Source organism: Stegostoma tigrinum, chromosome 20, assembly GCF_030684315.1.
Source record: "Stegostoma tigrinum isolate sSteTig4 chromosome 20, sSteTig4.hap1, whole genome shotgun sequence".
Taxonomy (NCBI): Eukaryota; Metazoa; Chordata; class Chondrichthyes; order Orectolobiformes; family Stegostomatidae; genus Stegostoma; species Stegostoma tigrinum.
This window is the reverse complement of record NC_081373.1, coordinates 26492513-26505003: the sequence shown is the minus strand read 5'-3', so window position 1 is coordinate 26505003 and position 12491 is coordinate 26492513. Positions and strand designations below refer to the sequence as shown.

The 12491-nt window shown below is 42.8% G+C and overlaps 1 protein-coding gene across 3 annotated transcripts in view; it reads left to right on the top strand.

The window, feature by feature from the left end:
- The window catches only part of plpp4 (phospholipid phosphatase 4), a 250252-nt gene that overhangs the window by 111759 nt on the left and 126002 nt on the right, over positions 1-12491 (top strand). For all 3 annotated transcript variants that reach the window (XM_048550709.2, XM_048550712.2, XM_048550710.2), the window contains exons 3-4: positions 4967-5057; positions 5183-5246. In XM_048550709.2, the coding sequence (XP_048406666.1) occupies positions 4967-5057; positions 5183-5246 (155 nt within the window). The remainder of the gene's footprint in view (positions 1-4966; positions 5058-5182; positions 5247-12491) is intronic.

Below are 12491 nucleotides of genomic sequence, written 5' to 3'. Positions count from 1 at the left end.
CTCTTAACATGAAATGAGATGTACCTGTAATCATAAGCTTCTGAGTTCACTCCAGAATTAGAACACCAAGATCCAAGCTGAGACTCCAGTTGCAGCACACGGACACTTTCGGAGGTTTTCTCTTTCAGAGGGGATGGTAACCAAAGCCACTACCTGCTTCATCAAGTGGATATAAAAAATTCCCATGTCACTAATTTGAAAAAGAAGAAGGGAATAGTTATTGGTGCCTAGTTATCGCTGAAAGACATTAAACATCGCTAAAATGCAACAGGATGTCATAACTTTTCAACTTGCACTTATCAGGACTGAAACACAAGACAAATAATACAAAAGGAATATTTAGTGCATACAGCATCAAAAGAAGGTATTGATTGTTATGACTAGACTGGCATGCAGATCCTGCTGAAAATATTATATATCTTAATTAACAGACCAAATTCAAACCAGACAGGTTGATTTTAATTGGTCATGGCAGTGCCATAGAATTAAGCAGGAATTGGCTTGTTTCTATAACTATTTGGAATATGGACATTTTCCTTTTGCCAAAGAACAGGGCCTTGTGTCTAAATAACTGTTGCTTCTAATCTGCATAAGTGAAAAGCAACGTAAGCCTGATAGACAAACTTAAATTGATTTAGACTGTAATTCTTATCACACTCAGGATCGTTTAGTGAATGTTGTCCAATAGGTGAATTACGTCTTATGAAAGATACTATGGTCCTGATTTTCATCCCAGGGTCAAGAATGAGGTGAAATCTCAACAACTGAAATGGCTTAACACCCTTCAGATCATCTTCCCAAGTGCTTGGGCTCATTTGGGAGTCAGGACAACAGGCTCAGAGGAGCTTAAAAGGCTGCTTAGCTCCCGATGTAGACTGGATGAAAGCACTGTAAGCAAAGCTTAAGCTAAATATTTAAATAGAAAATATTTGCCTTCTCTCACCAACTATTCATGCCAACATATGTTTCTGCAGCTACCTCATGGTCCCTCATACCCCTGTGTCACCCAATGGCCATTTAACCTTCATCCATGGCTACTATTATCACATAAGCTCAATCATCTTCTGGCCCTTTATAAACCCATGTCAACTGAGCTGCCACCCAACACCTTTTGATTCTTTCCCCCACCATGCCAACATATCCATTATCGACTATGTGCATTAATGAAGAGGTGTCAGGACAGAAAATAAAGTTACCACTGTATTAGCTATGCCACTATTGAAATTTGCATGCTTTAATTGATACAAACATCCAATATAGTGAAGTAGCAAAACAAAGTTCATTTTAAAAACAAATATTTCGCTTAGGCTTTCCAATACTTTCTTGAAACAAACGTTTTGTTTGTAGTCAATATCTTGCAGTCAACAACTTGAGGCAATTAATGTCTACCTTAAATATTTTTAAAAAACTTTCAGTCAATAAACACTTCCATGCAATTCGCTAGTGGAGCTATTCCTCAAAGACACATTACTAAGAAAATTGTAGCTCGGGGAATCAGCCATGCAGCACAAGTCTTACAATGGTTTTATATAGCCAAGCATTTTCAACTACCTTAGCAGTGTTGATTTTTAACCCAAACCTATTTTTTTGGACAAATTTGCAAATCCTAAGGAGTTTTCCTATTCTTTTGTGCACAAGGCGACTTTTCACCATCCTACACGGTATCTTACCTCTCACCAAAGATACAAAGATATCTCAGGTTCCTATCCAAAGGGATACCTTACCACTCTAAAAGTGAGAAATAAAATAAAATTCCTGCAGGATTCACCAATCATACCTCTTTTACCTCATTCCTTCACTATCACTGGGTCAAAATCCTGGAATTCCCTCCCCAGTGCCATGGTGGATCAACCCACAGCAGGCGAAATGCAGCAGTTCAAGAAGACAGCTCACCACCTCCTTCTGAAGGACAGCTAGGGACAGGCAATAAATGCTGTTCACCCAGCGATGCCCACATCCCACAAATGAATAAAAAAACTATGCCAACTCATGCAGGCCATACCTTCTTCCCATTCCTCCATATGACAGCCCCTTACTAGTACGCCAATTTACAGCCTACATCTACCCACTGTCTCTTTTCTCTTCACCTACCAACAGCCAATCACTGATTACTCTGAATGAACAAAGCTGTAACAGCACTGAAAAGCTCAGTGCCATTCCAGACAAGGCACTCAATTGGCACCCATCCACCACCTTTAACATTCACTCCCTCCACTATTGATGTACAGTACCAACAATGCGCATTTATATCATGCTCTGCAACAACTCACCCCAAGACCACACGGAGCACCTTCTGCATCAGTGAGGCGTACACTATGAAGGGCAAAGGCAGAAGACACTTGAGAGCACTAGCTTTGCATATTCCCCTCAATATCATGCACCATTCTGACTTGGAGATGTATCACTGTTTGTGCACAATTGGAAATCTTAGAAGTCCCTCTGTAACAGCTCTATGGGTGCCTTTACACCCCCAGGACTGCAGTAGTTCAAGAAGACAGATTACCGTTAGCTTCTCATAGGCAATTAGGTGTGGGTAATCAATGCTGACCCAACCACGATGCATATAATCTCAAGAATGATTAAAAAAATCCACATGTATGCATGCACATGGGAGAAAAAGAAATCTGGGTCTGTTACTCAAATTCCCATATTGTAAACTATACTGAGAAACACACTGTCATTCATGTTTTTTCCAGAGAGACATGATGGGCTGAATGGCCTGTTTCTCTGCCATAATTTTTATATGATTGCCAAACAAGTGGGCTACTTTGTCCTAGCTGCTAAATGTCTTGAGTGTTATTAGAAGTGCACCATCCAGACAGGTAGACAGCGTTCCATCATACACCTGACCTATGCCTTGGAAGTGGTCAACAGGTTTTGAGAATAAACTTCACCCTGACTGGTGTTACAGTATTGCAAAAGAAATGTTGATGCTATTCTGTGGTCATACTGCAATGCTCCTAGCTGTCAATGTTTCAGAAAATCAGGTACAAGACTTCAGGAAGTCATGAGACAAATTGTGGCACAGCTTAAAGCTAAGTATCTTTGCACATCCCAAGATATTTTCAAAAAAAGCCATTCTTGAGATGTGAGTGTCATTAGCTTGGACCAGCATTTACTGTGCAGGACTAATCGCCCTTGAGAAGATGGTGGTGGTCCACCTTCTTGAATAACTTCTTGAATGTGGTGTAGGTCTACTGTACTGTTAGAAAAGCAGATCTGAAATTTTACTACATAACAGTGAAGGAGCCACAATATTGCTCCACGTCTGGATGACATGTAACTTGGAAGGGAATTTACTGATGTTGGTGTTCCTACGTATCTACTCCCACTCGTCACTCCTTATAATAGGGGTCATGGATTTGGAAGGTGCTTTTGAAGGAACTTTGGTGAGCTGCTGTAGTGCATCTTATATGTATTCCAACACTCTGGTGAAGGGGACAGATGTTTCTGGTGGTGAATGGGGTACTGATCAAGTAGGTTGCTTTGTCTTGATGGTGTCAAGCTTCTTGAGAGCATATAGAGCTGCAAATGGAGACTGTTCCATTACCTTCCTGACACATGCCATTGTAGAAAATGGCGAGGCTTTGAGAGAAGTGAGGAGGTGCGTTGATGGCTGCAGAATTCCCCATCTCTGACATGTTCTGGTAATCACAGTATTTGTGTGGCTAGTTGAGTTCAGTTTTTGGCCAATGTTGATGGTGTGGCATTGAGTGATACTAATGTCATTGAATATCAAGGCAGATAGCTAGATTCTCAGATGGTTTGATTTCGAGGAGTTCTGAATAGTACTGGACACTTTACAATCATCAATCAGCAGGGGAGATCCCAACTTGCGACTTGATTTCAGAAATAGATCGCATAATGAAGTATCAAACATAAGACTTATTATATTGGAGACTTTAACTTCATGTAGTCAGGAATTATGAGTTAGGCATTTGTAGGTTCAAATTCTAGCCCAGAACATGAGCAAATAATCAAGTTTGACAGCACAGTGCTGCACTGTTGGCAGTACTACGTTTCAGGTAAGCAACGGAACCAAGTCTTGGTCAGCCATCTTGGATAGACTCAAAAGATCTCAGAGCACTACTTCAAAACAGAGCAGAGCAATTGTCCCCGGTGTGTTAACCAATATTTATCCCTCAACTGGCATCACAAAACCAAATTATTTGATTCTGTCATTTTTTATGGGAGTTTGTGGTGTGGAAATTGGCTGCCTTTTTTTGCTGTGCTACAATAGGAATGACACTTCAGTAGGATTTCATTAGCTGTAAAATGCACTGGGATATCTTGTAGGTGCGATACAAATGCATGCTTTTCTTTGCTTTATGGTTTAATCATGGCCTGAGATCAATGCAGAGTTAATGCTTTGTGCAATTTATAAGGCAACATCACATTTTAATTGGATTAAAGCTTTGTTTCTACTCCATTCTTTCCTTATTTTCATGTTTATCTGCATCCATATACATCTTCCATACTGAATATTGCAAACTCATCACTGGCAATTAATGTATTAAAGATGTCCATTTACAAAATACATTCTTGGTGAATTATGTGTAATTAACACTGAGCGAGGACAAGTCATTGTTGGGTCATTATTTACTGGCAAATGTATTAATATCAGAAACCTTCATTTATCTTAAGGTAGAAGAACATTTAAAATGATAGAATTAGTGTATGTTAGCATCAGAGTGACAGTTATGGAACAGACTTTACATCGGCTGTATATGGGAAAGAAAAGAATGAAAAATCACAATGTGTATTTAGTTTAATATTTAATTAGCAGTCCTTATCATGCTATTTATCAGAGATCACAATTATTTTATTTGAGTGCACTTCATGATATCAGTTGATACCACAGAGATATTAGATGTCAGATATTGTATACGATTTGTAGCATTCAGTAATAATCCTGTAGGTGCAATTCTAAATGAGCCTGTACTTTTGTGGTTTGCTGTCTCCACAGGCTATTTCATTCCTTACACCCCTAGCAGTGATCTTTGTTGTCAAAATAATTCGAAGGACAGACAAAACAGAGATTAAAGAGGCCTGTTTAGGTAAAGTATTCACTCGGTGTATATTGCCCTTTTCTTTCAAATTCTTGTCTGTATTTTTATAATATTCCCTCCGCTTTTAGTTTGAAAGCATCTTATAATGCCTGTTTTTCTTTTTCAATACTTAGCTGTTTCTCTGGCCCTTGCTCTGAATGGAATCTTTACCAACACGATTAAGTTAATAGTGGGAAGGTAAGTTGCGATTCGTACAGTTCAGCATGTTAAAATTAGTAATCCTAATCCTGTGAATTCTAATAATTATGTGGCATTGAGTTTGGGAGAAACAATGACCCTGGTTGGATAAATAAACATGGAGCAAGGTTTTATTTGAGTTATTAAGGAATTTACCTGATATCTTCCTTTGAAAGATTTAAGATGTTGAGCCTGTGTTATCATGGATTGCCCTGTGTGGCGGACAAAGGGAACATAACTGATAGGAAATCTGTTGTGTTTTCAACAACTAGGGGTTTAACATCACATAAGAAGACGTAAGGCTCAAGCTGTGTGTAAAAGAACCATGATAATGGAAGATTAATTTAGTCAAAATCACAGTATTCTGATAAAGGAGATATGTTTTCGGATATGATGTTAATGGATGTGAGCATGCCACAGAAATTCACAAAATACAGAATGTAATTGTTTATAGATGCCGATGCAGTGTTGGTAAAGCAGGGGTGAGATTGGTTGTTAGGAAGGGCTATACTAACATGACCACTATTCGTAGACAGACATCTCCTCTTGAGAAGAATATGGCGCTACACCAGAATTCAAAACATCAACTAATTTCATATTCTGTAGTTTTCAGCTTAGAGACTGCAACTCCCCCTCTTGAAGGTACATAATAAGAGCCATTTCAGTCTTAATTCAGATGTAGCAAAGCCAGTTTTTAACATTCAAGTCTTTCCTCACACAGCGACATGCTTCTGCTCGAAAGCAATTGGGATTGTGCTGGGCAATGCACTTGTGTTAAATTTCTGTGCAGTAGAAATTGGAAAAACGTTACTGGCTTCTAGTTAACTGCTTTCTGTCTACATTGTCCTTGACTAGAGTGGTCTGGTATTATGGATAACATTGAAATTCACATTGGCGTTTTGCATTGTGAAAATTGACTGACCAGGCGCAGTAATTTCATGAGATTCTGAGTTTGTTGAATGCTGTGCTTGGAATTTGTGCCTAGCTTGGCATCATTTGGTGTGTTTTGATTGAGGTCTGCTCATTGTCAATCTGAGCACTGCATATGAAGAAAATTTGCAACATTTCTACCTTACATTTGCTGTGTGCTTAACTCGACCACTTCCAGTGAAATACAAACAGAAAATGTTGAAGAAACTCAGCAGGTCTGGCAGGATCTTTGAAGAGAGAAACAGAATTAACATCTTGAGTCCAATATAGTTGAATATATGTTGAGAGTTGACAAGGATCTCATGCATTTGGAAGTGGAACTTGACAGTAACTGCATCAGTTTATTTTTGCTGAGCCCAAGGGGTCTGTGTTTAATGATCCCTCACTTGTGATTTGATGGAGGAAGACAAAAAAAGGAGCCAATGAGATGACACCAGAAGTAAACCAACCTCAGCAGCCTGTTGTACCTGTGGGCCCAGCAACAATGACCAAGCAAACCCTTGGCAATACAGTTGAAGGCAAACTGAACCCCTTCTCTAGCCAGGAGGTAGTTGCACTTCCTTTGTCACTATCCCTTGGTCATCTTTGCCCTTACAATGTTGTTTCTTCTGTTGCTTCCTCCAGTTCATTATCAACCTCTTCTGGGTTACATCTTGCTTGTGAAATTTGGTAAGAATCACCGAGTGCATTGTGGGGTGCAGACTTTCCGTGGATCACTGATAGTGACTGGCAAATTGTTGTACCCAGCCTAGGGGGAAATAAAACATAAGCATGTGTATTGATGCTGCCCTACAAGAGACACTTGAAGGAGACACAGCAAGTATGGACAGCACCGTGGGGAAGTGGCGGACCTCTCACCTGCCAGTTGGATAACCACTATGGAACATACATTACCATCTTTGGGGAAAGCCCATTGAATCATAATCCAGTCAGGCAGTGGGGAAGCCAGCAGGAGGGCCTTGACTGGGATCAGAACCCCAGAGGAGGAGGTTCTGCCTATCTAAAGCTGCTGGACAGTCCGAAGGTAGGAGGTTGGTAGTGCCACAGGGAGCATGATGGCAGCTGCACAGAAGATCCCAACTGGAGGCCAAGCATCACAGAATAACCCAACCCCAGATAAATAATGGCTGGAGGAGTTTAGTATATCCGGTTAGGGAGCATGGGGAGTGCAGCATCGGCTGAGAACGGTTCTCACCAAAGTACCCAGTGTCCTTGATCAGACATTATCTGCAGCCGTCTGAACTGGAGCCTGAATGAGAACATTGGCTGTCTGATTTTTGTCAGTTACACAATATTCATTTATGAGCTTCAGTCATTTCAAGCATGTTGCAATTTCAGATAATGAAACTTTATAAGGACTGGATGAGCTGCAATGAACAGAGTTTTTTAAACATTGTGGTCATAACATGTGAAAAGTTATAAATAAATCACTTCTATAAAGCATTCTTTGTGCATTCAACTATCACTATAAGGTTCAGTGGTTCGAGAAAGTGTATAGTTGTGTAATGGATGTGGAAGTGCCATTCATTGACATGATTGGTGATGGAATGTGTTTGGTGGGGCCATGAGGTTGGCCACTTTGGATGGTTGGAGGTGTGTGAGGGGTGAGAGCTGTAGAACGTTTCTGTTTCACTCTACATTGGGGATAGTTACAAAGCATCAAGGCAGGGTGTTTAAACAGCTGGCCTCCACAGTTGATAAGCCCTGTGACTACCTCCACACTTTCTTCGAGGTTGTCTGGCCCAACCATAGCTGTTATTCATCCCCCATCAATGAAGATACCACCTTTCTATCTGATGTTTTCCATGGTGGTCATTTTCTCGCCTTGGGACTAATTAAGAGCCTCAATTAGTGCCAGGCAGGATGTTCTACCACAGGCCTTCCCACCCCGAGTGGAGGCAGGAGTGTGGCAGGGTGCGTACTTGCTCTCCTTCCTGGATCCCAATGCACCACTGCAAAGGCCAGAAAATTCTGCCATCGCATGTGATATTTCTGACGTTCAATACACACTGATTGTCCAATTAAAAACTCTGGCCCCAAAAACAGAATCCAGTTGTCTGTTGTCCTGAGCTTTGCATGGACCTCTGATCTTGCCCTCATTGAAGGTGTCAGCTACCTCAAAACTGATATTTGTGGAGCACCTGATTTTGAAGCTGTGCTGTTGAGATTTGAGCAGACGGTCTCAGCTTTAATGTAGTATTGAAGAAGGGCTGCACGCCTTTCAGCTAAAATTTCAAACAAACGCCCCACCTGTGCTGTCAGGTGGGTAGGATAAAAGATCACTTGGAATTATTTTGAGGAAAAGCAGGGGAGCTTTCCCATTGTATTGGTGGATGTTTAGCCTCAATTGGCATCACTTTTAAAACAAATGCCTCATCATTTTAATAGTATCAGAGATAATGGGAACTGCAGATGCTGGAGACTCCAAGATAATAAAATGTGAGGCTGGATGAACACAGCAGGCCAAGCAGCATCTCAGGAGCACAAAAGCTGACGTTTCGGGCCGAGACCCTTCATCAGAGAGGGGGATGGGGGGAGGGAACTGGAATAAATAGGGAGAGAGGGGGAGGCGGACCGAAGATGGAGAGCAAAGAAGATAGGTGGAGAGGGTGTAGGTGGGGAGGTAGGGAGGGGATAGGTCAGTCCAGGGAAGACGGACAGGTCAAGGAGGTGGGATGAGGTTAGTAGGTAGCTGGGGGTGCGGCTGGGGGTGGGAGGAAGGGATGGGTGAGAGGAAGAACCGGTTAGGGAGGCAGAGACAGGTTGGACTGGTTTTGGGATGCAGTGGGTGGGGGGGAAGAGCTGGGCTGGTTGTGTGGTGCAGTGGGGGGAGGGGATGAACTGGGCTGGTTTAGGGATGCAGTGGGGGAAGGGGAGATTTTGAAACTGGTGAAGTCCACATTGATACCATATGGCTGCAGGGTTCCCAGGCGGAACCATTTCAAGCCCACCGACTCCCACAGCTACCTAGAATACACCTCCTCCCACCCACCCTCCTGCAAAAACTCCATCCCCTATTCCCAATTCCTCCGCCTCCGCCGCATCTGCTCCCACGATAAGACATTCCACTCCCGCACATCCCAGATGTCCAAGTTCTTTAAGGACCGCAACTTCCCCCCCACGGTGATTGAGAACGCCCTTGACCGCGTCTCCCGCATTTCCCGCGACACATCCCTCACACCCCGCCCCCGCCACAACCGCCCCAAGAGGATCCCCCTCGTTCTCACACACCACCCTACCAACCTCCGGATACAACGCATTATCCTCCGACACTTCCGCCATTTACAATCCGACCCCACCACCCAAGACATTTTTCCATCCCCACCCCTGTCTGCTTTCCGGAGAGACCACTCTCTCCGTGACTCCCTTGTTCGCTCCACACTGCCCTCCAACCCCACCACACCCGGCACCTTCCCCTGCAACCGCAGGAAATGCTACACTTGTCCCCACACCTCCTCCCTCACCCCCATCCCAGGCCCCAAGATGACATTCCACATTAAGCAGAGGTTCACCTGCACATCTGCCAATGTGGTATACTGCATCCACTGTACCCGGTGCGGCTTTCTCTACATTGGGGAAACCAAGCGGAGGCTTGGGGACCGCTTTGCAGAACACCTCCGCTCAGTCCGCAACAAACAACTGCACCTCCCAGTCGCAAACCATTTCCACTCCCCCTCCCATTCTCTTGATGACATGTCCATCATGGGCCTCCTGCACTGCCACAATGATGCCACCCGAAGGTTGCAGGAACAGCAACTCATATTCCGCCTGGGAACCCTGCAGCCATATGGTATCAATGTGGACTTCACCAGTTTCAAAATCTCCCCTTCCCCCACTGCATCCCTAAACCAGCCCAGTTCATCCCCTCCCCCCACTGCACCACACAACCAGCCCAGCTCTTCCCCCCCACCCACTGCATCCCAAAACCAGTCCAACCTGTCTCTGCCTCCCTAACCGGTTCTTCCTCTCACCCATCCCTTCCTCCCACCCCCAGCCGCACCCCCAGCTACCTACTAACCTCATCCCACCTCCTTGACCTGTCCGTCTTCCCTGGACTGACCTATCCCCTCCCTACCTCCCCACCTACACCCTCTCCACCTATCTTCTTTGCTCTCCATCTTCGGTCCGCCTCCCCCTCTCTCCCTATTTATTCCAGTTCCCTCCCCCCATCCCCCTCTCTGATGAAGGGTCTCGGCCCGAAACGTCAGCTTTTGTGCTCCTGAGATGCTGCTTGGCCTGCTGTGTTCATCCAGCCTCACATTTTATTATCTTAACCTCATCATTTTAACATTGCTGCTTGTGGGAGCTTGCTGTGTGAATATTGTCAGTGGTTTTTCTATATGGCTTTGTTGGCTATAAAGACACTTGGGACAACATGGAAAGTGTTGTATAAATGCAAACTTGCTTCTTTCCTTTGTTTGCGTTCCCATTCTTTATACTAAGTCTTCAAGTAGTGAAACGTTCAACTTGCTGGCCTTACTGAGAGTTTGCAAGAAGTTCTGTCAATCCTTGCAAGTGGACATCCATAGGGCAGATAACCCTACAACTTGAAACAATATTGATCTGGTTGAGGCACACTTTATTACTACGGGGCCATAGTGGCATTTTATACAGCCACTTAAAGCTGAGAATCTAATAATGGCTTCACATAATCTGACACATTTTTATTGCCTTGAGAATCTGAAGATCAAAGAGTGTAATGTTGGATTTTCATTTCAACAGCATTACATGCAAGTTACAGTGTAACCCATTTCAGTGTTTATATCCCTGTGTTAGAATAGTGTAGCAAATGAAAGTTTTATCAAATATCTTTTCAAATCTTTATGTATCCAATAACTTTACTGGCCACCATATTAGTTCGACAATATTGTTTCCATCCTAAAAGTGACAGGAAATGTCAACTAATCTGCAGCACTCACAATTTGAATTCACTCCATAATGAGGTTGGAACAAGTGAAAAGTCACGTGATAGAAGAAGGAGGATCATTTATGTGAACTGACTTGGTCCTAGACTGTAGTTATAATTTAAATAGATTTAATCAAAATGGGAAATTGTACATCATTGAAAGAAAATGAATTTGTCCACTTGGAAGCAATGTTTTTGATGTTTACTAGGGGCCATACTGAGGGTGAAAAGAAAATTTTGCCCATGAAACTGTGGAGGAAGGGATCCCCAGACCCCCTCTCAAAGTAAACAGCCACACACCTTATCAAATTTTTACTAGGCTTGCCCCCAGCAGCCTCTCTGATTGACAGGTTGACAGTGTTGGGTGGGAAAGCAGCTGAATGGATGGCAGCTAAACAGGATATCATGGGAGTGACAAAATCAGAGATGAGTTGGAAATTGCCAGAAGATGGGAGGGCAATGGAAAGCAACTTGGAGATTGCAAGTTCTGCAAAGAAACCAGATTGTGTGGCCAAGAGTAATGCTCCTGGCCCACTTGGTGGGGTGGAGCATAACTGCACAAAGTGGATGGTTAGTGATCAGGCCCGCCTTGCCCCCCCTTTATCTATAGGGTTCCCAACTGCAAAATACAGAACCACAGCTGGTTAAAAATGCTTAAAAATCCTGGGAATTAGGAGGCACAAAACCTTTTCCTGACTGACCACTTCAGTTCAAACCACTTCCATGTAATTTTGAGTCTGATGTGAGGTTTAAAAATGAATTACTTCCCATCTGTCCCAAACCTGCCTGTCCTTCGTGGTAAGAATTGCCTCCTATATACTGAGGGGTCATATGCAAATTAGGTTTTAAAAATTGAACTGCTGATTACAATCTCTTACATGGAGTGCAACAGCTGGAAGAAATGCAAAGTGGCCTCTTAGCAGCTGGTATACTATATCAAGATACGTTCTGGTTGAATGTGTAGTTAATAAGGTATGCCCACATTACACTGAATGTGCAAGACTCCTCTGTTTCCATTTATTAGTCTTGTCAGCTAGAATAAAGAATGATTTACACAAATTAGTATTATGATTGTGTTCATTCTGTGATGTTGTTAAGATGGGAGTTGTAATTATTTTAGCAACAAAAGTTTAGCTGTCTGTTTTAATCACAGGTAAAAGCTAGTAGGGAGCTAATAAAATTCCTCCAGTATGACATGTGGGGACAAGCATACTAATCCTTAAAGCATTTATTGTTGACTAAGAAACAGGCTGCTAATAAAAAAAGACCATACGTCTCAAGAATCAGATAACTTGCGGGTAATAGGGCTTTAAGAACTTGCTGAAATTATTCCATCTCTTACACATATCAAATTTGTATTCCATAAACTTTGCTTAATTGCAAAAGTAGGAGAATGGGAGAAGAACAAT